The sequence below is a fragment of the Podarcis erhardii genome, assembly GCF_964252035.2.
Source record: "Podarcis erhardii genome assembly, chromosome: 18".
NCBI classification, from domain to species: domain Eukaryota; kingdom Metazoa; phylum Chordata; class Lepidosauria; order Squamata; family Lacertidae; genus Podarcis; species Podarcis erhardii.
The window spans coordinates 2,146,437-2,171,412 of NC_138516.1; the positions used below are offsets into that span (position 1 = coordinate 2,146,437).

General features: G+C 46.8%; 1 protein-coding gene and 2 long non-coding RNA genes across 4 annotated transcripts; 2 read left to right on the forward strand and 1 right to left on the reverse strand.

Moving 5' to 3' along the window:
• Nucleotides 1–1,203: 1,203 nt before the first annotated feature.
• OAZ1 (ornithine decarboxylase antizyme 1) lies at nucleotides 1,204–10,521 on the reverse strand. The gene is given in 6 exon segments (XM_081846464.1): nucleotides 1,204–1,732; nucleotides 1,870–1,955; nucleotides 2,804–2,976; nucleotides 3,149–3,235; nucleotides 3,237–3,294; nucleotides 10,265–10,521. Coding segments are annotated over 6 exon segments (660 nt in total). The 5' UTR covers nucleotides 10,390–10,521; the 3' UTR covers nucleotides 1,204–1,601.
• Nucleotides 6,195–8,874, forward strand: LOC309333108. The gene is made up of 2 exons (XR_014152388.1): nucleotides 6,195–7,444; nucleotides 7,723–8,874. It is a non-coding gene; the product is annotated as an uncharacterized lncRNA (long non-coding RNA).
• Nucleotides 10,522–19,290: 8,769 nt separating the features above from the next.
• Nucleotides 19,291–22,227, forward strand: LOC309333083. 2 transcript variants are annotated; one of them, XR_014152359.1, is made up of 3 exons: nucleotides 19,291–21,100; nucleotides 21,360–21,526; nucleotides 21,719–22,227. It is a non-coding gene; the product is annotated as an uncharacterized lncRNA (long non-coding RNA). The 2 variants fall into 2 exon arrangements; XR_014152360.1 differs by having other exon boundaries at nucleotides 19,291–20,194.
• The last annotated feature ends 2,749 nt before the right edge of the window (nucleotides 22,228–24,976 follow it).

Below are 24,976 nucleotides of genomic sequence, written 5' to 3' on the forward strand. Positions count from 1 at the left end.
ATGCTACAAAGTCGCTTCAATACCTATCTTGTGAGCAGTGTACGTACGTGACCCTCAGGTAAATATCACAGCAGCAAGCATTTTGCCTTGGCGTCCGATTTGTCTGTGTAGACAATGCTCAGCTAGGTGGATCCAAGGTTAGCTGCAGTGTAACTGGCAAAAGTAGACTGTCTTGAGATGGGAACACAGGATGGGGGTTTTTTTAACAAAGACTCTGGCAAGGGGCTGCATTACAGGGTATAAAACCAGCCGCTACGTAGGATTAAAGGAACGGCGTTGAGAAGCCAGGGGTTGGGACTTCTCATAGCAACCAGCTCAACCGAGGTGAGGAGACATAGTAGAGAAATGAGAATGCAGAGACATGCATTCTACAGCTGCTTGTCTGGACTGCTGCAACAACTCAAACACCAGTCCCAATTTGAGGTTACCAGGCACTAGGGCTGGGCGATATCTTGATAAAACCTGCTTTGGATGGTATAAGTTCGTATCACGCTATTGGTTTCATAATTTTTGACCTGGCAATATACTGCAAATCATGGTGTCTGTGTGCGCTATGCAAAAATCAGAATGTGGGGAAACCCATGAAGCCAGCCAATGACTCTACATAGCTCCATCCTTCTCAATCGGTGTGATACATTATCGCGATGTTTAGCTGGTGGTATATTGTGATGCTGAACACCAGCTACCTCCTAGCCCTACTAGGCACCTGTAAAAAAGGAAACAGCCAAGTCCCTGCTTGCAGGACACAGGAAACTAATCTTGAGAGGCCCACTCAGCACCCTAGAATCCCATCTCTCTTGAAGCAATACTGACAATAACACAAATGAGCCACAACCCATGGTAAGCCTCAGAATCGGCACCAAATTACGTTATTGAGAGGAGGACCCCCAACAAGGCCAGGTGATGTTGTGGAATATGCAACTGTGTTGCTTGAAAAGACCCTGATTTGAGTGAAAAACTATTCCCTGAAGAAACTGAACCTTCACAGTAAGACCAATGTCATGATCTCGTCAGCAAAGCTAGGGAACACCCACCGCTTTTCTCGATGTTGCTGATCTACAACTGCCATCTGCCTCCACCACACTAGCTAGGAATGAGAGGAGCCGAGAACCCAACATGCCTCACTACTGCTCTCCAAGTCCAGGCTAAAAAACCCCTTCCTAGCCGAACATACCAACTGTTATTAAACATTAAAACTAGCAATAAAGTAAAATATAAACTTTTATTTAGAATTAAAAGCAAATACTTCAGTATCACAAACACACAATATTAAACTTCCAAGAAATATACTGCTAATTTGGAGTGAGCATTTATTTTTTTTCTTTGCACAATCACAACATGCGGACAAATCCAGGAGAGAGGAAAAAAACAGATGACAAAAAGGTGGAAATTTTCAACATCTTTCCCCCCGCACCACCACCACCAGAGCAGCCTGTCACAAATAATTCGTACAAAGGAACAAGTCATCTTTCTTTCTTTCATTTTTTCCGGCGCTTGTGCGCTACGCGTCATTTAAAGATGTTGACAAAATTTCTACAGATTCATCTTTGACAAAGAGAAAACAAGAGAGAGAAAAGCTCTAACAAGGCAAACACTGCAATCTAGTCTTCTTCGGAAGAGTCTCGTTCGAAGGTGTACGCCATGAAGCAAGCATCGGGTCTCTTGGGGACAAGGGCATGCCCGGGTCTCACAATCTCAAAGCCCAAGAAGCTGAAAGTACGGAGCAGCGAGGCTGCCGGGGAGAGAAGAGATGTAGGGTGAGTTCCCCAGACGGAATTAAACACCCTGTTTGCCCCCCCCATCTCCCACCCATGCCACCGGGGAGGTGACACGGGTTCCTCGCACGCACACCCAGCCACCAACTCTTACCTCTGTCGTCTCTATTCTTGTGGAAGCAAATGAAGACATGGTCCACTTGAAGTTGTTCTTCAGCAAACTCAAGAAGAACTGCAAAACTGGAGGTGGGGGGGGGGAGAACAGGAAGCAAGTGAAAACTCTGTTTTCCACTTCCCTGCTCAAGAAGTATTTTATGCAACTGCGGTTTTGATTTGGGCAGAGGAAAAGCAGCAGAAGCTCCTTAAGGAGCCAGCAGCAGCTGCCATTTATAGCTTAATAATCTCCTGGGGCTGAACGGAAATTACCCAGGATGGCCTCTGCCCTGCAATGCTATGGTCAAGAACTGGTTTTAGGAATTAAGATGCACATGTGGGAACTTAGAAGAACCTGGACTGCATTCCTTTCCCGTTAAACACAGGCCTTTCTTTTTTGAAGCCCCACACCACCTCTGTGGAAAAGCCGGAAACATGTACATACTTAATAGGTACAAAAGTAGAATAGCACAGGTTCCCCAGGACCCATTTAACGAGGAGAAATTCCTCCATTCTCCTGTAAAGGGAGGGGGGGGGGCACCTAGTCTTTGAACAGCCCCAGCCTATCCCTGTTGCGCCACCAGCACCATCTGATCCCCAGTGGCCAATTAGATGCCTCTGGGAAGCCCATCAGCACAGTCTGAAAAACATAAAACTCTCGCCTGCAGCAGCACAGAGTCTGCAAACACAGAGGGTCCACTTAGCCATAGCAGCCAATTGTCATCCACTGTGAACCTGCCTAATCAGTGTGTAAAGCACACCGCACAACACAACACCAAGAGGTGTATCAAGGATAGACCCCGAGGGCAGTTCTGTAAAAGCCACAGATTCAAGAACGAGACTTGACCAGAGCTATAAACTTGCTGGCGGCCTCCCTCACCCCACTCGGACCATGACAACAACCGAGGCACACCTGAACTCCTTCCGCCCTTTACCTGTCCTTGCTCCCTTCAGGCAGAGCGCCATTGGGAATTTCGATGTACAAGTTGTTATTGTTCAACACAGCTTTCCAGCTGATGTGCTTGGCATCCGTAAGCCTGGACTGGACATTCAGGATTCTCGTCCTGTTATTCGATGTTATCTCTTCTGTTACATTCAGCCGATTATCCTAAAGGAAACAGAAAGGTGTTTTTCTTATCTGCTTATGGCTGTGGGGAAATCTACTGTGAGTCCCACTCAGAGTAGACCCACTGAAGTTAAAGGACACATCTCAGCCTAATCTCTAAAACCCTTAAAATATGCAGGGATTAACCCCACGTGCAGGGCACAAGCATACTTACGGAATAAAATAAGTTAGCTGAAAGATTGTGATCCCTCTGACAATTCCCTCGCCCACCTGGGATCTTCAGGGGTGGGTGAGGGGCATCAGGAGCACCACCGAGGCCCTGGACCCAGGTTACTACAGCAACTGAAGGACACTCTGGAACTGAGAAAGAGAGAGGGGGGAAATGGTCAGAGTTGCACACCTAGGGAGGACATCAGAATTTCTTATGGACTAGTAGCATGAGCTCCAAGTTTGAACAAGCCTCCCCAAAATCAACACCCCCCACAAATTGCTTCCAACTCCAAGAATCACGCAAACGTCACACTTGTGTCTGTTGAATCCTAACACACAAAACAATCTGGATGCACTCCACTGATATTCAAGCCTGCTGTTTTGCTTCTGCTATTCTCGGGGGAGTTGCTTAAGTTTTCAGAGTTAACGGGAGTTAGCAGGCGGGGGCCGGGGAGAGGACTAAAAGGCTCCCATTCTAGTTGTTTAACTAGCACTCTATTGCCCCATCAGCCCACAAACATGTTCATTCCCTATTAGCCTCTTGCCGCACTCACATTCTACAGAACTGGAAGCCCTTTCCTTTCCCCTTTACTGGTTGCAATAAAATACATATAACTTCAATAATCCATAATATGTTTTGCTTCTTTCTACTGGGAATTTAATACTGGGAGCAGCAAGCCTGCAAGCTAAATTGGAGAACTGCCATTTAAAAACGGAAAAATAAAGGGGCATGCATCCACACGTTAAGAACGGAACTTGCAGCTGCAAAATACCAACCACTATTTCTGAATTTCTAAGCTGCCATTTAAATGTCCCGCACAGCTGAAGAAAGCTAGCCGCGCAGCATTCACGTACAGTGCTATGTCAACAGCAAGCCAGCTGAATTGAATGGGCTCCGTCTCCTTTTTAACATCAACAGCGGGTGATGATCATCACTGCCCCCCTTAGCCCCTCCCTCTGCACCAACCTTCACCCTGCAGGCTCTCACTGGAGGCGTCACCTCAGCAGATGAAGCAGATCAAGGTTCCCCTCGGGGACATTCGCACAACCATCCTGCCAGCAGCCATTTGCAAAACAGTATAAACAAGGGGGGCGGGGGAGGAAGCCCTGTCATCCACCATTTTGAACAGCCAAAAAAGAAACAACCGCCCCACTAATCCCTTAACGCGATATGCAGTGCTTTGCTCAAAGGATTGCACAACAATCCGATTTATTTTATTCCCCCTTCAGCCACACAAGCTGGGCTCAAGGTTGCTCAAATGTGGAGGGGGGGGGGAATGACTGAGTCATCTGAGGCGCAGAAAAATGCTGCTCCAGGTTACAATGGTTTGTGACTTCTTTTAAGGTCTTCTGACAGGCAGTATCTACTCATTAAGGGCGCCTTTTCCATGTACATTTGCTATTGTAATTTCTGATTTGATGCCATAGGCCCAACATCCAGTTACTAACTCCATCGTCTTACAATGCTCTGTGCTGTTTCAGTTTGCATGAGTGGGAGAATGGTTCCAGGCAGGAAACCACAGGGCTTGTTTTATTTATTTTTTATTAAATTTGGCAGTTGCTTTATCTTGTTCAGGGCAACCCAAAACAGCATACCACCAAACGGACAAAGAATAAATGCCACATAAGTACATTAAAATCAAATCTCCTTCCTTAGAGGTTTTTAAGCAGAGGTTGGATGCCCATCTGTCATGAGTGCTTTAGCGGAGATTCCTGCATTGCAGGGGGTTGGGCTAGATGACCCTTGGGGATCCCTTCCAACTCTGCAATACATTAAAAACACCCCACCCACTTCTAAAAGGCCACAGATAGTTAAAGGCCTGGTTACAGAGGACAGTTTTTACCTGGTGCCTAAAGATAAAGGATTGCGCCGAGAGAACTTCTCTGGGGGGGAGCATTCCAGAAACGGGGAGTCACCACAGAAAAAAGGTCCATTCTAGTGTTCAAAATCTACCACCCTTTATGTTTTCCATCATGAACTCAGCTCTCTCCTTAAGCAGCCATTACGCCCAGGGTTCAACACCCCTCTATCCTTGCAGTCCGCCAAGGAAGCGGCCCTGTTACGCAGGAAGCCCAAGCTGCTTACCTAAAGGCAACTGTTTCTATTCAGTGTAACCAAGACTGCAATCCACTGGTGGGGGACCAATCGCCAGTTCCCCATGGATCACCTAACTAAGGCAGGCTCCTGCGGGCCTGGATCTGAGCAAACATGGATGTCTTGGGTGCTCTTGAGCAGGAGAATCACTTGAAACATAGCTTGGCTGTGCCTCACCTGTCTGCGGATCCAAGTTATGCACTCTTGCTTTGTAAATTCAACACCCACTGTTGAACCGAGAGGATTCAAAGCAAGAAGGGAGACTATTCCAGACTGGATTCAACCCAGTTCCAGCATCAACTACCTGCAAAAGCATTTGCCTTTAACTCAAACCCGCCCCCCCCCCCGCCGCATTGTGTTCTGAGGTCATTTCAACAGCACCACAGGGCCCACAAGGCTGATACTGATTTTCTCACAGCGCCTAGCTACCCCACTCATATTGGGCGCGCCGCCAGGGCTGTTCGGAGAAATAGTGGTCTGATTCAGGCCCCACCCCCGAAGGATAATTGACAGGAGGGAATTCGTTCCCGCACTGCAGTGGGGTGGACTAAATGACCCAAGGCGTCCCTTCTATGACTCAATCTCTGGGAGAAGAGCTGACCCAGGCTGTTCACCCCACCAACATCCCAAGCTGGGGATGATCCGAGTTTACACTACCAAGTGCTACTGCATACTTAACCCAGCCTGTCCAATGATTAAGGACAAGGAAGACACCATGCCGGGGGCAGGTTAGTCTAAACAGTGTCAGGAAGAACTTGAAGGCAACCATTGCCACAGCATTCAGTTACAGTGGTACCTCTGGTTGCGGGCAGGATCCATTCTGGAGCTCTAGTTGGATCCAGAGGTTTTCGCAACCAGAGGCGCCTGCTCTGTGCATGCGCGTGGCACGGCAGAGCACTTCCGCGCATGCGGTGAAACCCAGAAAAATACTTCCAGGTTTGCCATATGTGTACCCTGAAGGATACGTAACCAGAGGTACCACTGTATATGCCTTGTACACTATGCTTCAGAGATCAAAATCCCTGAGAGGGAAAGGAATATGGCCTGTACCTCTTAATTATGTGGGGAACAGGCCACAGTGTAAAGTATTACATGTAAGAAAAAGCCCAGACCTTGCTTACAGCGGGTCAGAGATCCAACTTCCCACCCCTGGCTTGGTCAAAACAAGATGTCTTTCTCAGAGAAACAGATTTATTTTCTTTTTTAAAAAAACCATTCTTGGATCAGCTGCTACTTTTGCACTGAGTCTGTGAAAAGGGAGCTGAGGCATGGGTGACTACAGAGAAGCTTCTTTGCAATGGTTCTGGCAGGGGCTACAACCATATTTTCTGAGCTCATGAAGAATGGCAAGGCAAATGAGGAAGGGCTATTAGAGGGTTAAAGGGATGCAAGTGCCACCCAAGATGTCTCCCGCATTCTCTTGCACCCGACACTTCCACCCCCATTTCTCATTCTGGAAGGAACATCCCTTCCTAGGTAACGCCAATAAAGTGTGCACCTGCAGATTTTAGCAAACAAGGCGAGGGGTTTGGGGGGAGGGGAAGTGGGTCCTCCGCCTCTTCTGGGTGCAGTTGGCCAAGGCCCCATGTCAGCTCCACTGGCACCAAGAAAGGAAGTTCAGGGCAAGCCACACCCAGAGGACAACAGCTAGGAAACTCCCCACTCTCCCAGAGGCGGACAGTTACATCTCAATAATGCTCAGTTTGAGGTGCTTCTTCTAACATGATCAAAAGGGGAGGAAAAGGCATTAAGCCCTACTGCTGGCAAGAGTGAATTGAGTGCTTGCCTTGTGAATTTGTCCCCACCTCAAATATTGTTTAAAGGCCCCACCCCTTTTCTAAAAGGTGGTCCCATTTCGGAATTCAGTGACATGGGAAATCTAAAGGTGGTTTTTACTAAACCTGGTGCCCTCCACAGGTTTTGAACTTCCATCTCCCATAAGCGCCAGCCAGGACTGCCACTGGTCACTGCAGCCCAAAAGATTTGGAGGGTACTAGGTTAGTGAAATCTGATTTAGGTTATGTAGTAAAGTCACTTCTTTTTACACGCACTCTCCATGTATCGAACGGGGCTTCCCTCTACTTGGGACCCTAGTGTTATACATATCCACTTGGAAGAATTGTTTAAATGTGGTTATTTTAACAATGCACATCAGTGAGAAAATTTGCACTGCTGAAGATTTGCCTTTGCTGTATGAATACAGTGGTGCCCCGCAAGACGAATGCCTCGCAAGACGGAAAACCCGCTAGACGAAAGGGTTTTCCGTTTTGGAGGCGCTTTGCAAAACAAATTTCCCTATGGGCTTGCTTCGCAAGACGAATGTCTTGCGAGTTCCTGCGGGGTCCCCCCCCCCTTTTTCTAAGCCGCTAATCAGCTGATCTGCTAAGCCGTCAATGGGCTTGCTTCGCAAGATGAAAAAACCGCTAGACGAAGAGACTCGCGGAACGGATTAATTTCGTCTTGCGAGGCACCACTGTACATAGGATATTCTACAAAAAAAGAAAAGAAAAGTCAGATGGGTATATGTGTGAAAGCTCAAGTTGCTACAGCACGAGATTCTTTAATCTCAGGGTCGTGGGTTTGAGCCCCACATTAGGCAGAAGATTCCTGCATTGCAGGGGGTTGGACTGGATGACTCTAGTGGTCCCATCCAACCCCCTGCAATTCTGTGTCTTTCATTAATGTAGATTTCCCTAAATAAAGGTAAAACCGCTGCTTTCCCTGTGATTGACAAAGGGGTCGTAAATATCTCTCCACAAGGATTAGGCAGGTGCTCCAGTTTTATGTATCCCTGCACATTAACTGTTTTTCACAAAAGGCTCCCAAGGTTTTGATAGGGAAGAGTGGAAGTTGGTGCCCATTTTTCCTTTATGATGTCACTCATTTCCCTGAAACTTATTCTGAGTAAGGTGTCAAAAAATGTCTTGCGTCTCAAGGGAGGGATGAAGCCTTTCCCCTGATGATAAAAAGGGGATTTGTTTTTTGTCCGGATCAAGGGAAGGTCTCTCATGTAACCAGTGACCTCGTCTGCAACAAATGAGAGCAGAACCTCATTCTTTCCTAGGGAGCAGATGCTTCTGCCTCACTCTGGGGCAGGCAGTGGAGAGGGAAGACCCCATATCCTTCCCCACAATGATCAGATATGGGTTTTGCTTCATCTGTCCCTTCATACTATTTAGGAAGAGACTTCTTCTCTGGGGGGTGAGTACCAAATGAAGGACGAGAGGGAAGAGCTTCACTATAGAATACAAAAGTGCACCTTACTTTCCCTCATCCTCACCCCCAGTATATACATACTTACATATTTAAAATAGTACCTCCTCCTTTGTGGAGTGTTCAGTGTCTGGTGGCCAATTGTCATTTTACACAAAGGCACGTGTTTGATAAAATTTTATTTTTTGTCCCGCGTGATCAAATAAAGTCTCATTCCCTGCAAACATACAGGTAGGAACTTTTCTCTAAGCGTTGGCTGCCAAGTAGGTGTACGGGCAGCAGAAAGTGGAAGGACAAACTTGAACTTCCCAAAAGAACAAGGACGAGGCTCACATTCTTCCCCTTCCCCCTTTAAAATTGGCCCCTTTCTTCCTAAACGTTGGTGCTATAAGTGTGTGTTGGGTTGTGTGTGAAAGAGCAACGTTTTGTTTCGTTTCTTAATTAACAGAAGTGGGCCTCACTCTGCCCTTCCTCCCTATGGATACAGAATTTAGAGTTCTGTAATGAACAAAGGTGACACTCACTCTCCTCTCTCCCCACACTCAGTATCTGAGTAGTGGTTGTCAATGATTAGTTGAGTAGTTGGCAGTGTAAGGCACCATGCACAATTATTATTTTTCAAGAACCCCGGACTTAAACCTAGCACTTTTTCCCCTCCACCCTAAATCTGAACATAATTTAGCTATGAGGCACATAGGCAAACCGCAAGGCCCTACTGAATAGAGAACTTTGAGAGGTGTTAGGGAAAATATCACCCACACACACTATCTGTATGCACAGAACCTAACCAGGCAGAAGCTGAAACCTAAATATGTCCCTAAACAAACACAAATGCTGCCTTATAGCTAAATTATGTTCAGGGCATTTTATCAATCTTTAGCTTGCTCCTAGTTTTTAAAACTCTTGCTCCTTTACTAAATCACATCGCTTTTAAAACATCTCTTATTCTCTATTCAAAATGGTTTGGCCATCTCTAATTCCCCTCCCATTTAAAAAAAAATCTCTAGCCCTCTCTGCGTTTTCAACCTTTAGTATCATCCCCTCGTTAAACCAATTTTTCTCTGTAGTTCCCCTCCCCTCCATCCCTACGCCAGATAAAGCCCCCCCCAAAAAAATATTTCTTTAAAAATGCTGGGGGGGGGGGGCGAAGAAAAAAAGGAGGGGAAAACACGGATTTTCCATCCTTTTTGAAATACTTTTACATTTACAGCCCCTCCCTTGTTCAAAAATACTTGAATATCTCCCCCCCCCTTTATTTTTTTTTAAAGCTCTAGAGCCCCCTCCCTTTTTCAAAGTATAGTTTCATCTCTAGTTCCCCTACATGTCCTACTTTATTATAATAATAATAATAATAATTTATTATTTATACCCCGCCCATCTGGCTGGGCCTCCCCAGCCACTCGGGGCGCCTTCCAAAAGAATATTAAAATACTGTGATACATCAAACATTAAAAGCTTCCCTAAACAGGGCTGCCTTCAGGTGTCTTCTAAAAGTCTGGTAGTTGTTGTTCCTTTTGACATCTGGTGGGAGGGCGTTCTCTATCCTCTCCCTATACACACGAACGTATACATACACACAGGTATTATTTATACGTATGAGGTGCTAGTGGGGGACAAGAGGGACAGGGAGAAAAGGGGAGGGCGTGGCCAAAGCAAACCCCGCCCTTCTCGGGCCCTTCGTGCGGAGGGGCGTGGCTTATAGGGCGTGGCGTGCGCGACAAGGCCGCGGCCCGTCAGGCGAAGCGAGGCGCCTGCTGGGGGGGGGTTGGGGTTCCCCTCCCCGTTCCTTTCCCTTTTCCTCCGCCTCCTCACCTCCTCAAAGCGGCGCTGGCGGGCAGGGCGGGCATGTCGGCGGGGACGTGGGTCTTTTTATTTCCTTCCTTCTCGCGGGCGAAGCAGTGACTGTTGAGGATCCGCTGCAGGGAGGATTTCACCATCCGGGCCGCCCCCTGGTCGCCGAACCCCCGGTCGGGTCTTTCCCCCCGCCGCCTCCTCCTCCTCCTCCTCCTTCTCGGCTCCCCCTCGCGGCAGCTGCTCCCCTTCCTTCTTCTCCCTTCGGCTGCACAAAATGGCGGACCGGAACGTTCCGACAGCCGCCTTTATGTAGTGGTGGGCGGAGCCCGGGGGCCTTATGGCCACGCCCACCTCGCGCGTTTTACGCCTATGGGAGCAAAGGCCGCGTCTACCTTCTAGCATAAGGCGGGTTGCCCCGCCCACTCCTCCGCAAATAAGGGCGAGGCCACGCCCACTTCTCCTCCCCCGCTCCCCCGCCCTGTTCCACCTCTTTTTTCATCTTTACCGTTTTTTCCTCTCTGAGGTAAACAATATTTTCTTTCCCCTCCCCCACTCGCCGTGAAGGGCTTTCCTGATTGGCTGAGGGGCCGCGGCGCAGAAAAGGAAGGAGGCGGGTTAAGATGATTGGCAGCTCGCAGAATACTTTCACACAAACGCACATAAAAGAGGGGAGGCGGAGCCATGCTGAAGCGGGCTTCTCTGATTGGCCAAGGGAGATGATCTTGGCGATTCGATTGGCTGAGAAGGTGGCATTCTTGAAGTTAGTTGAAAATGAGAGAGAGATGGAGGGGGCAGCGTCTCGGTGAGCTGAGGTAAGGTGCGCATGCGCAGATGTGGAAGCGCGAGGGGGCTCATTACTATTCCCTCATAAATAAATGCCTCGTTTTGAATAATATAAAGTTATATTCATTAGGTAAAGCAAATATAAATAAATATTAAATATCCATAAACTCCTTCCTAGAAAATATTCTCCTCAGACGCTCATAAATTGCCTCAGCTGAAATACATAAAATGCATACTTTTGAAATAATCACACATGAACGCTGAGAGACCCATTAAATCCACAGGATTTCCATAAAACAAATATTTCTCATGAAGAATAATCCACAGATAATTTCTTAAAATGTGGATCCCCCCCCCTTTTCTCTTTACCTCATAGAATAGCTCCTCAAGGCACGAACAGAAATCCTTCGTTTTATCCCCCTTCGTTTTATCCCTATTATATTATATTATATTATATTATATTATATTATATTATATTATTTGCTGGTTAATATCCTACAGCCTTTTAAATGTATCTGTGGGAAGGGGGGAGTTATTCTTTCATTGTTTTGGTTTAATTATTCACTTGTGTTTTAACTTGTATTTTATTATGTGAACTGCCCTGGGGATCTCTTGATGAAGGCCGGTTAATGATGATGATGATGATGATGATGATGGTTGTATACAACTTAACAGCAAAATCCTAAACACGTTTAGTCAGAAGTAAGCTCCATTCATTTCAATGGGTTTCCTCTTTGGAAGACTTCACTGGATGCAGCCCCAGTTACCTCGACCATGTATAGAATTTTATTATTATTATTATTATTATTATTCAATTCCCTGTGGTTACATTGAGAAACCCATATAGAACACACACAACACCCCCCCAAACCTTTTTCAGATTTAAAAATCCCTTGACCCTTAACTGTACATTTATTTAGTTCTAAAAAATATATTTATCAACCATCAAACTAAATATTGCGGGGCCAGGAAACACTCAGGTTGGTGTACGATGAAGACATTTAAACATTGCAAAATCATAAAATCATAACATACAAAAAAAAAAGGGAAGGAAAAAAAAAGAACGGCCAACACTGAATGGGTGCCTCCATACTGGTGTGGGGTTGTTTTTTTCTTTGTGGCTGTATTCTGCCATCATTGTGCACATCAGTCATAGGAAATAAATATTTCAGTGTGGAGGCACCTAGGCTTTGGAACTCCCTGCCTCTTGACACCAGGCAGGCGCCTTGGCTGAGCTTTTTCTGGCGCCTGCTTGAATCGCTTTTGGTTAGGCAAGGCCATCCAGACATCGACATATTTTAATCTTTGGCCCCGTCTACACTACACATTTAAAAGCATTATCATACCACTTTAAACAGTCATGGCCTTCTCCCTCCGGCAAAGGATCCTGGGAACTGTAGTTTGCTAAGGATTGCTCAACATCAAAAAAATGAAGATCATGGCCACTGGTCCCATCACCTCCTGGCAAATGGAAGGGGAAGAAATGGAGACAGTGAGAGATTTTACTTCCTTGGGCTCCATGATCACTGCAGATGGTGACAGCAGTCACGAAATTAAAAGACCCCTGCTCCGTGGGAGAAAAGCAATGACAAACCTGGACAGCATCTTAAAAAGCAGAGACATCACCTTGAAGACAAAGGTCCGTATAGTAAAAGCTCTGGTTTTCCCAGTAGTGCTGTATGGAAGTGAGAGCTGGACCATCAAGAAGGCTGATCGCCGAAGAATGGATGCTTTTGAATTTTGGTGCTGGAGGAGACTCTTGAGAGTCCCATAGACTGCAAGAAGATCAAACCTCTCCATTCTGAAGGAAATCAGCCCTGAGTGCTCACTGGAAGGACAGATCCTGAAGCTGAGGCTCCAAGACTTTGGCCATCTCATGAGAAGAGAAGACTCCCTGGAAAAGACCCTGATGCTGGGAAAGATGGAGGGCACAAGGAGAAGGGGACGACAGAGGACGGGATGGTGGGACAGTGTTCTCAAAGCTACCAGCATGAGTTTGACCAAAGTGCGGGAGGCAGTGGAAGACAGGAGTGCCTGGCATGCTCTGGTCCAGAGTCAGACACAACTCAACAACTATCGTATTTTTCGCCCCATAGGGCGCACCGGCCCATAGGACGCACCTAGTTTTTTTTTGAGGGGAGGGGGAAATAAAGGGGAAAAAATATTTTTCCCCCAGGCACGGGGCTGGGGTGGGGGATGCTGGAGCTTCCCCCGACCCCAGCCCCCAGAACAGGCTGCTATCCGCAAGCCTAGGGAGCCCGGTGGGAAGTCATAGAATCATAGAGTTGGAAGAGACCCCAAGGGCCATCGAGTCCAACCCCCTGCCAAGCAGGAAACACCATCAGAGCACTCCTGACATATGGTTGTCAAGCCTCTGCTTAAAGACCTCCAAAGAAGGAGACTCCACCACACTCCTTGGCAGCAAATTCCACTGTCAAACAGCTCTTACTGTCAGGAAGTTCTTCCTAATGTTTAGGTGGAATCTTCTTTCTTGGAGTTTGGATCCATTGCTCCGTGTCCGCTTCTCTGGAGCAGCAGAAAACAACCTTTCTCCCTCCTCTATGTGACATCCTTTTATATATTTGAACATGGCTATCATATCACCCCTTAACCTCCTCTTCTCCAGGCTAAACATGCCCAGCTCCCTTAGCCGTTCCTCATAAGGCATCGTTTCCAGGCCTTTGACCATTTTGGTTGCCCTCCTCTGGACACGTTCCAGTTTGTCAGTGTCCTTCTTGAACTGTGGTGCCCAGAACTGGACACAGTACTCCAGGTGAGGTCTGACCAGAGCAGAATACAGTGGCACTATTACCTCCCTTGATCTAGATGCTATACTCCTATTGATGCAGCCCAGAATTGCATTGGCTTTTTTAGCTGCCGCGTCACACTGTTGGCTCATGTCAAGTTTGTGGTCAACCAAGACTCCTAGATCCTTTTCACATGTACTGCTCTCAAGCCAGGTGTCACCCATCTTGTATTTGTGCCTCTCATTTTTTTTTGCCCAAGTGCAATACTTTACATTTCTCCCTGTTAAAATTCATCTTGTTTGTTTTGGCCCAGTTCTCTAATCTGTCAAGGTCGTTTTGAAGTGTGATCCTGTCCTCTGGGGTGTTAGCCACCCCTCCCAGTTTGGTGTCATCTGCAAATTTTATCAGGATGCCCTTGAGTCCATCATCCAAGTCGTTGATAAAGATGTTGAATAAGACCGGGCCCAAGACAGAACCCTGTGGCACCCCACTAGTCACTCTTCTCCAGGATGAAGAGGAACCATTGATGAGCACCCTTTGGGTTCGGTCAGCCAGCCAGTTACAAATCCACTGAGTGGTAGCATAGTCAAGACCGCATTTTACCAGCTTCTTTACAAGAATATCATGGGGCACCTTGTCAAATGCCTTGCTGAAATCAAGGTAGGCTACATCCACTGCGTTCCCTTCATCTACCAGGCTTGTAATTCTGTCAAAAAACGAGATCAGGTTAGTCTGACATGACTTATTTTTCAGAAATCCATGCTGACTATTGGTGATCACAGTATTTCTTTCTAGGTGCTCACAGACTGTTTGCTTAATGATCTGCTCCAGAATCTTCCCTGGTATTGATGTCAGACTGACTGGGCGGTAATTATTTGGGTCCTCTCTTTTCCCCTTTTTGAAAATAGGGACAACATTTGCCCTCCTCCAGTCTGCCGGGACTTCGCGTGTTCTCCAGGAATTCTCAAAGATGACTGCCAGTGGTTCTGAGATCACATCTGCCAGTTCTTTTAATATTCTTGGATGCAGTTCATCTTGCCCTGGAGACTTGAATACATCTAAACTAGCCAAGTATTCTTGTACTATCTCCTTAGTTATTCTGGGCTGTGTTTCCTCTGCTGAATCATTTGCTCCAAATTCTTCAGGTCGGGCATTGTTTTCTTTATCGGGGAAGACTGAGGCACGCTGGTCTCCCCAGGCTTGCAGATATCTGTCCCCCAAGCTTGTGGGGCTGGCAGCCTCCAAACCAGGTCGGGGAACAGCGGGATGGCGGCGCTCCACCTCCCTGCTGTCCCCCGAGCTTGTGGGGCTGCCCGATATCTGCACGAAGCCCGGGGCGCGCTCTGCAGCGCGCCCCAGGCTTCAGAATGCAGGCTACTATCCACAAGCCTTGGGAGCCCGACGGGAACTCCCGCTGAGCTCCCAAGGCTTGCGGATACCTTCCTGAAGCCTGCATTTTCCCCATAGGATGCACACACATTTCCCCTTCATTTTCGGAGGGGAAAAATTGCGTCCTATAGGGCGAAAAATACGGTAAACAACAACAAGGATTGCTGAGAGTTGCCAGGCGACTCTCTTATTGCACAGAGCCACAGTTCCCAGAAGATTTAACTATCAATCCCTCTTCTCAGGAAAACTATAGCTCACCAAGGGGAATAAGGACCTCTTAAACACAATTTAGCTGCTTAATATTGGGTCAGATCATTCGTGCAGCTCATATCGTACATTATATTCCTTTATCATTCTCATTCCTTTTTCTCATATTTCCAGCCATGCCTGCGATTTCATTTGAGTATAATATTTTCGCAGATAGTCCAAAAAGGCTCTCTACTCTTCCACAAACATTTTGTCTTTTAGGTCTCTTATTTTTGCCATCAGTTTCACCATCTCCATACAGTACAATCGTTTTAACGTCCACTCCTCTTTTGTCAGAAATATTTCTTTCCATTTCTGGCTGCAGTAGAAACATACACAATTTAACCAAATTTTGGGACCTCTTCCCCTATTATTCCCAAAAAGAAATGCTTCAGGCTTTTTTTGGGGGGGTGACTATTTCAAACATCATTTTCAATTCATTTATCATTTCCCAAAGGCCTGCCACTTTTTTACAAGTCCGCCGCATATGAAAAAATGACCCTTCAGCATTTCCAAAATTTACTTGATACAGTTTTGTACATCTTGGTCAGTTTATTCAGCTGCTTAATGCTGATTCAGATTATTGGTGCATCTCATTCAGTATTTCCTACACTGGCTGGCAGCAGCTCCTCTTCGCAGGGCAGCTCAAGGGATTGAACTCAGGATTCCATGCCTACAAAAGAGGTGCTCTATGGCTGAGTTATATGTGGAGTTGGCAAGTCTGGCAACAAAAATTAGAGACCAGGAGGAGTCAGTGTTAAGGGAGGAGGGGAAGCCTTTCATAGAATATTTGCAGAAATATAATAGATAAATTTGCCAGTAGGATTCAAACTGTGAACAGCAGTGAAAAATAATTTAGATATTAAGCTAAGTTGAAGAGGGCTGTTAGGTATGATAATCAGCAAAATAAGGAGAAATAAGGAAACCATGGGATGGAGGGTAAGTTCATATGTATTAGAAAGAATGGTATCAAATATGTACTAAGGGTTTGAAAAATTTAAAATAAAATATATATTAAATAATCGTACATGGAACCGAACGAACTGGCCTATTGCTCAGCTACTTGATGGAGAAATGGAATAATTAAAAAACAGTATCAGTGCTTTCTGTAATATGAACTGCCTAACGTGCGCATTTGGAAGAGAAATGTTTAGGCACGCGGAATGCGAGCCCCGGTGCATTCCTGACAAAGCACATACAACACAGGCATCTGCTTGCTTGGACAACGCATTTCCCGGAGACACTGTGGGTTGCAATAACAGGCCAGTGTGGCGCACTCAGTCCTTCATAATGTGGATCAGCTCCACTATAACAGAGAGATTAAGTGGGATCAGCTAATTCTACAGGGCGTCCCTTCCTGGAAGAAGAAAGGAGAACAGGGCGAGGGAGAGATCTGCCCTCAAAACACGGAAGCACCATTCTGCCGGCCTGAGTACAGCTAATCCCTGTGATGCAAAACGAGCGGACGTTGAGATGTTATGAATGATCGTGACCGGTAAGGAAGTTAGCATCAAAAGGCGCATAGCGCATAGCTAACCTCTGGAACTCCCTCCTATAGGAGGCAGTGGCTGCCACCAACTTCGATGACTTTAAAGGAGATTTGGATGAATTCATGGAGGAGAGGACTTTTTTTGTTGTTTTGGACTACAATTCCCATCATCCCTGTCCACTAGGGATGGGAGTTGTAGTCCAAAAACAGCTGGAAACCCAGGTTTGGGTGCGGACCATCCTTTGTCTTTTTTTAAAAAAATAATATTTATTCCAGTTTTTAAAATTACAAAAAGAAAACACTAAATTAAGCAAGAAAAAACAAGACAATACATCACCATGAATACAGACAAGCAAATTTTTTTAAAAAAACAGAAAAATACAAACAATTAAGAAAAAAAGAAAAAAGAAAAAACAAATCCAACCTTCCCATAACTTATTTTTCATTTGCTTGTATCCTTGACCTCCTCACACCTCCCTTTTTTGTATTCTAGTTCAATTAGATATTTCAGCAAATCCTTTCCATCTTTGTTTTTATCCTAATAATTTATCTTAACATACTGTAATTTTACACTCTCTTCTTTCACCTACTCTCTTCTTTCACCAACTATCGATTTTTACTTAATCCTTTATATCATTTCTGCTAAAACCACATATCTTCATTCCAACATCCTTCTAACATTCCTTAATTTTACAATATTTCTTTTAAATAAACTTTAAATTTTTTCCAATCTTCTTCCACCAACTCTTCTCCTTGGTCTTGGATTCTGCCAGTCATTTCCGCCAGTTCCATATAGTCCATCACGGACCATCCTTTGTCAACCTGGTGCCATCCAGATGTTTGGGCTCCAACTCCCATCTGGCAGTGCCGGCACGGTCAGGCTCAATCTATATACACAGGGGAAAGCAATGCATCTTTGCAAAGAGTGGGGAGAAATCTAGCTCCAGACTGGTGTGGTTTTTCTGTGGGTGGGCATATTGTGCAGCATAAACACAGTCTGCTGGATCCAGCCAACAGCCCATCAAGAAACAGAATTTTAGTGTTGGGAGGGACTCTGAGGGTCTTCTATTCCAACCTGCAAGTTGCCCCATATGGGAATCAAACCTGCAACCTTGGTTCCAACCAGATGCCCCCAATGGGAAGCCCACGAGCTGTAATTGTTTGAAATGCAATTAGTTAAAATGCAAATTTAAAAGTGGTTAAAATGTATTTGGATCCTGTATTTTTAAAGTGCAATGCCTATCTATAGATGTAAAAGAATGTAGAGTTAAGTGTTATGCTATATAGTTACATTTGGAACTTTATAGTGTTTATAGCTTAATAGTACAGTATTATAAAGTACCAAATTTTTCTGTGTACAGTGGTACCTCGGGTTAAGAACTTAATTCGTTCTGGAGGTCCGTTCTTAACCTGAAACTGTTCTTAACCTGAAGCACCGCTTTAGCTAATGGGGCCTCCTGCTGCTGCCATGCCGGCGGAGCACGATTTCTGTTCTCATCCTGAAGCAAAGTTCTTAACCCGAGGTAATATTTCTGAGTTAGCGGAGTCTGTAACCTGAAGCGTATGTAACCTGAAGGTAACCCAAGGTACTACTGTACAGTATAGAGCTGTTTTGTTGGCACTCAATATATCTAATATAGAGTTGTTTTGTTGGCAACTGAGACAGTGAATGTATATATATAATACATACAATTTTTCAGTGCTTTCTTTCTGGGGGGATGCAGGTGTACGCATACCCCTAAACATTTTGTAAATCTTCATATTTTTGTCCATTTACTGTATTCCCCCCCCCCCCCGATTTGAACTATAAAATAGTTATTTTCTTGAGTCAAAATGAGTGTACCCCTAAACATTTTTTAAAGAAAAAAGCACTGCATTTTTAAGCAGGAAAAGACAGGGCATCAAGGGAGAGACTATTTCTTTTAAAAATTAACTTTGCATACATTGATGGTTGGAAGAGGTATCTCTATTTTTACCCCCAAACTGACTTATAAATATTTTAAATAAATAAAATTGGAGTGGGTGGGAGGAATGCCAAGGTTAAAGGAAGACAAAACACTTATATATATTTTTTTATCAAATAACAAGCTGTAAAATTTATGTCAAAACTCCATAATTTTTCCCACCTATCTAAATGTTTTGTCTTGCCCAGATCTTGTGAGCACTTTATCGTTGTTTCTTTTATTACTTCATCTTTCAGTTCCCATTCAAGTAATAGGTTGTACATTTTCGATATAATTTTTTAATTTGGCTGCTACACTTCACTTTCAGTTTAGAAGATTTCGGTTCAAAACCTGTTTTTTTTATCTTGGTTAATTAAGGTTTTTTTGGGGGGGGATGAATTTCCTCCAGCTGCTTCTGTTGCCTTGCCTCCCCCCAGGCTGGCCCTTGTCTCGGCCAATCAGGACGAGATAAGGGGGAGGGGCGAGCTCTGGCACTCGTGAGAGTGTTGGCCACCTGTGCCAATCCAGGTGAGCCATTGTGAAAGGAGGCGGAGAGAAGACAATAGGTTGTGAAGGGGGGGTGGAATGCGGGTAGAGACAAGGCGGGGTTTAGTTGTGAATGGTCCAGCCCACTGGGCGGGGCACAACAGAGCTGGGAGGAGCCTCTGGCTTGACTGTTTTCACTGTGGCCAGCCAAATACCCAAAGGGGAAACTCCCAAGCAGGACCCAAGCTCCCAATAGATTTAGGAATGAGGACTGAAATTTAAATAGAAACACAACCCATCACTCCACATTAAGGAGGACTGAGAACTAATACAAGGTTGTTACTGATAAGGACCAGCGCTCTCTGCCCAGCCCAGAGGAGGAGGCGGGAGCTGTCAATATTTGTTCTGACAGCATGGAGGCTGCTGGAGATGGGAAGCAGGTAGGGTGAGGTTTGAGTTCGGATTCTGAGAGGTGCCCAGCAGGGCTTGTAGGGCAATTGTAGTGGCTTGGAAGGGCAGGAGGTAAACACAAATACGGTCAAGTGGTGATACACTTGAATGAGTGGCTTATCCAGTCATTTAAAAAAAAGATATTTCTCTTAGGTTGCTTTTGGTTCAGTATTAATCTTATAAGTTATCTGTTTGCAAGTGTTTCCAGGTGAACAAGGAGGAGTACCCCTCCTGCGGGCCAGGGACCCCACAGCAGCCCTCCCTCGCCAATCAAAGCATGGAAGTGCAAAAAAAGAAGAAACATCTTCGATGGTCAGATGAGCAGGATCAACACTCTCGGCCCAGCCCAGAGGAGGAGGCGGGAGCTGTCAGTGTTTGTTCTTACAGCACGGAGGCTGCTGGAGATGCGAAGCAGGTAGGGTGAGGTTTGAGTTCGGATTCTGAGAGGTGCCCAGCAGGGCTCGTAGCACAATGGCATTGAAGGGCGGGAGATCCCACGTTTGATTCCCCAGTGTCTCTAGTTAAAGGGATCAGGAAAGGACTCTCTTAACTTCAGACCCTGGAGAGCCACGGCCAATCAGAGTAGGCATAGCTGGTCTAGATGGACAATAGGTGTTGACCTAGAACAAGGCACCTACGTATGTACATCTGTGTTGCAGCAGAGTGCCGGTCAGTAATCACACAGTTCAAAGACGGAGTTAACTCCACAGACCTGTGGAGTGTCAGGCCTAATGAGCAGAGCAGCTTTATTCCTCCGTCCTACTCCGTGGAAATCAGCTGCCGAGGCTGAAAGTCCACTGCCCCCCAGGGCTTTTTCTCAAGCAATTGACTGCATGCAGTCAACCTCTGCTCTGCGCTTTTCATGCCTCTCCTAATTCTGGGAGACAGGAGGGAGGGAAGCTTGTTGCAGGATGAGGGCGAGACAATGCATGATGAGAGTAGGGTGGGCAGGTGGGCGTTGGCTGCTTCTCTCAAGGAGGCAGGGATGGGTGCAGGGTGGGTGGGCAATGCCAATCCTGCCTTCTCCCCCTCCCTCCACCCCTGCAGAGGCGATGCTGTTGCTGGTCTTGATCCTACCTTCCCTCTTCAGAGACCCAGCTCCTTCTCACCTCCATCCTCTTTCTCCACCACCACCCCCCAGCACATCTCTCTCTCTCCCCCCCCCCTCTCTCTCTCCAAACCATCTGGGGTGCGGAGCTCTTTCGTGCCCGGCTTTGGAGTCATTGTCTTTCTGCCTATTGAGGAGCGTGCTGTGCTCGGGCTGCCTTGGGCCCGCGATCGACCAAGATCAACCCCCTGATCGACTGATCAATCAGGATTGGTGGGATGCCTTTTAAAAAACAGGGGGAGCTGCATCCTTTGAAGACGGTGCACATCAGTGGGAATGTGCCCAGTTGAGGGTCCCACACTTTAAAGAAGGATAGGGACAAACTGGAACGGGTGGGGAACAGTCCGATGAAGAAAGGTTGGAAGGGAGAGGACATGTTAACCTGACCGGGGTAAAAGATGCCCCGCTTGCAGGCAGAAGTTCCCTCCCCTCTTCCTAGCGCTGCTCAGAGCTTTTCCCTCTTCCTCCGCAGTTCCCCGAAATGGACATCGGCAACTCTGAGGTTGTGTGCAGGAGGACCCCAAATGGAAAGAATGCCCTCACCCTCCACAGAGAGACGCCAGTCGGGACAGCCCCCTGAGCTTAGACTATGAAGCCTACGAGAGCGACATCTTGGGGGACTCTGGACACCTCAAGGGGGTATGTGGCAAATCTCTGGTGGCCAATCTCCAGTTGAAATATCTGGTTATATAATGTGAGAAAAATGAGGCTGGACTAGGCAGATCTTTCCTATGAGTTATTTAGGAAATAGAGATCCTCTGAGGACATCTTGGCCTGCTCTGTCTTTCAGACTTCTTCACGTTGCTGTTTTTGTTTTGTTTTGTCCCACAGCTTCAGGATAAGGAAGAGGGGTCCTTCCAGGAGCGGCCTGGCATCACCCCGAAAGATATTAGCAGACAAGGGCCACCCCACAATAATTCGGCCAGGGATGCTGTGGAGGGGCTGTGACTTCCACCTGGAGGCAACACAGAAGAACACCTGCAGCCAAGAGTGAATAACCCCAGAAGCGCATAGGGATTCAGTCCTAGGAACTGCCTGCCACCAGAAGTGGTGAGTGGGCAGGTTTGGGTGGTCTTAAAAGGGGCAGAAGACACTCATAAGTCAGAGGCGGTGACCCCTTAACCAGGGTTGCTATATTTCAAGAAGGAAAAAAATGAACACCCATGCCAATGTCGCCCCTAGTCCGGAATCCTGTTCTTACTCTGTCCAGCCAGATGCCCAAAGGGGGAACCCCCAAGCAGGATCCAAGCTCCCAATGCGTTTAGGAATAAGGACAGAAATTTAAATAGAAACACAACCCATCGCTCCACATCAAGGAGGACTGAGAACTAATACAAGGTTGTTACAGATAGGTAGCCGTGTTGGTCTGCCATAGTCAAAACAAAACAAATTCCTTCCAGTAGCACCTTAAAGACCAACTAAGTCAGTTCTTGGTATGAGCTTTCGTGTGCATGCACACTTCTTCAGATACACTGAAACAGAAGTTTCCAGACCCTTCTATATAGTGAGAAGGTGGGGAGGGGTATTACTCAGAAAGGGGGTGGGAATGGGTGATTGGCCGATAGCTGTGATGAGCCTGTTGACGACTCTTAACGACTGCAATAGGTCTTACAGGAAAAAGCAAGGGGTGAAAAGGTGAAAAATGGCTTTGTCATGTATAATGAGATAAGAATCCAAGGTCTTTGTTCAGGCCAGGTTTCTCCATGGTTTTAAGTTTGGTGATAAGTTGTAATTCAGCAGCTGAATTACAACTTATCACCAAAGTTGTTACTTATTAGATTAAAAAAAGGAGAATGATTTCGTTTCATGCTTCACAATTATGGTTTCCACCCACCCACAAATAAATGCAGAGATGTGGTTGTGCAGGCCCTAATTTCCCAGGGTTCCAGGTGCTTACGTAGGTTCAGTTTCTTTGGGCTGAAGGTCAGCGGAGACTGTGGTGTCTTCAGGGTACATGGTTTTATTTGTACAAGCACAACCACAGCCCTCCGGGTGCCTCCAGGACAAAGAGGGTGGGGGCCTCACGCTGGGCAGGAAGAGTATCCCTCTCGCAGAGGGGCAGGGAACCCACGACAGCCCTCTGTCGCTTCTGCCAGCGGCCAACGGGAGCGGGAGGTGTCCCCAGAAGAGGAAGCACGGAGGGGGCTCGGAGAAGGAGCACGAGCAGGCCACAGCAGTGGAGCTGCAGCCGCGGCTGCAAAACCAGTGCTCTTCTCCCCAGCCCGGAGGAGGGGGCAGGAACCCTCAGTGTGTGCTGCAATATCAAGGAGGCAATGGTAATGGCTTGGAAGGGCAGGAGGTAAACAAAAATACAGGCTCTTGGTGATACAATTGAGTGGGTGGTTTTTTAAAAAAAAAGATATTTCTCTTAGGTTGCTTTTGGTTCAGTATTTATTTTGCAAGTTGTCTGTTTGCAAGTGTTTCCAGGTGAACAAGGAGAAGTACCCCTCCTGCGGGCCAGGGACCCCACAGCAGCCCTCCCTCGCCAATCAAAGCATGGAAGTGCAAAAAAAGAAGAAACATCTTTGATGGTCAGATGAGCAGGACCAACACTCTCTGCCCAGCCCAGAGGAGGAGGCGGGAGCTGTCAGTGTTTGTTCTTACAGCATGGAGGCTGCTGGAGATGCGAAGCAGGTAGGGTGAGGTTTGAGTTCGGATTCTGAGAGGTGCCCAGCAGGGCTCGTAGCACAATGGCATTGAAGGGCGGGAGATCCCACGTTTGATTCCCCAGTGTCTCTAGTTAAAGGGATCAGGAAAGGACTCTCTTAACTTCAGACCCTGGAGAGCCACGGCCAATCAGAGTAGGCATAGCTGGTCTAGATGGACAATAGGTGTTGACCTAGAACAAGGCACCTACGTATGTACATCTGTGTTGCAGCAGAGTGCCGGTCAGTAATCACACAGTTCAAAGACGGAGTTAACTCCACAGACCTGTGGAGTGTCAGGCCTAATGAGCAGAGCAGCTTTATTCCTCCGTCCTACTCCGTGGAAATCAGCTGCCGAGGCTGAAAGTCCACTGCCCCCCAGGGCTTTTTCTCAAGCAATTGACTGCATGCAGTCAACCTCTGCTCTGCGCTTTTCATGCCTCTCCTAATTCTGGGAGACAGGAGGGAGGCAAGCTTGTTGTAGCATGAGGGAGAGACAATCGCGAGTCTTCCCCAGCCGGACTCATCTCTGCCTCTTGCCCTCTCTCATCCCACTCTCCTGCTGCAGCTTCTGCCTCCGATTGTGGACTTCTCTCTGCAACAGACTCTCCCAGTTCACTAAGCCCTGTTACCTCTCCAGCTTAAGACACCTCCTCTTCCCAGTCTTCTCCCTCTAACCACTGACTGTTCTCCCACCCCCACTCTCTGGCCTCTGATCTTTCTTCTCTTTGGCATTCCCCAGCTGGTCCCTCCAATTTATTAATTAATTAGTAATGATCATGGCAGTTTCCCAGAATCTGGGTGTGACTTGTTTGCTTTTCTCGCAGATCGGGCTAGAGACGAAAAGCAGAATAAAGAGTCATAGAATCATAGAATCCTAGAGTTGGAAGAGACCCCAAGGGCCATCAAGTCCAACCCCCTGCCAAGCAGGAAACACCATCAGAGCACTCCTGACATATGGTTGTCAAGCCTCTGCTTAAAGACCTCCAAAGAAGGAGACTCCACCACACTCCTTGGCAGCAAATTCCACTGTCAAACAGCTCTTACTGTCAGGAAGTTCTTCCTAATGTTTAGGTGGAATCTTCTTTCTTGTAGTTTGGAGCCATTGCTCCGTGTCCGCTTCTCTGGAGCAGCAGAAAACATCCGTTCTCCCTCCTCTATGTGACATCCTTTTATATATTTGAACATGGCTATCATATCACCCCTTAACCTCCTCTTCTCCAGGCTAAACATGCCCAGCTCCCTTAGCCGTTCCTCATAAGGCATCGTTTCCAGGCCTTTGACCATTTTGGTTGCCCTCCTCTGGACACGTTCCAGTTTGTCAGTGTCCTTCTTGAACTGTGGTGCCCAGAACTGGACACAGTACTCCATGAGTCCCCAGCGAGAGTCATCTGCTCGGAGCCGCACCTCATTCAAGGAGACTCCCAGTACCCCATCAGAGCCT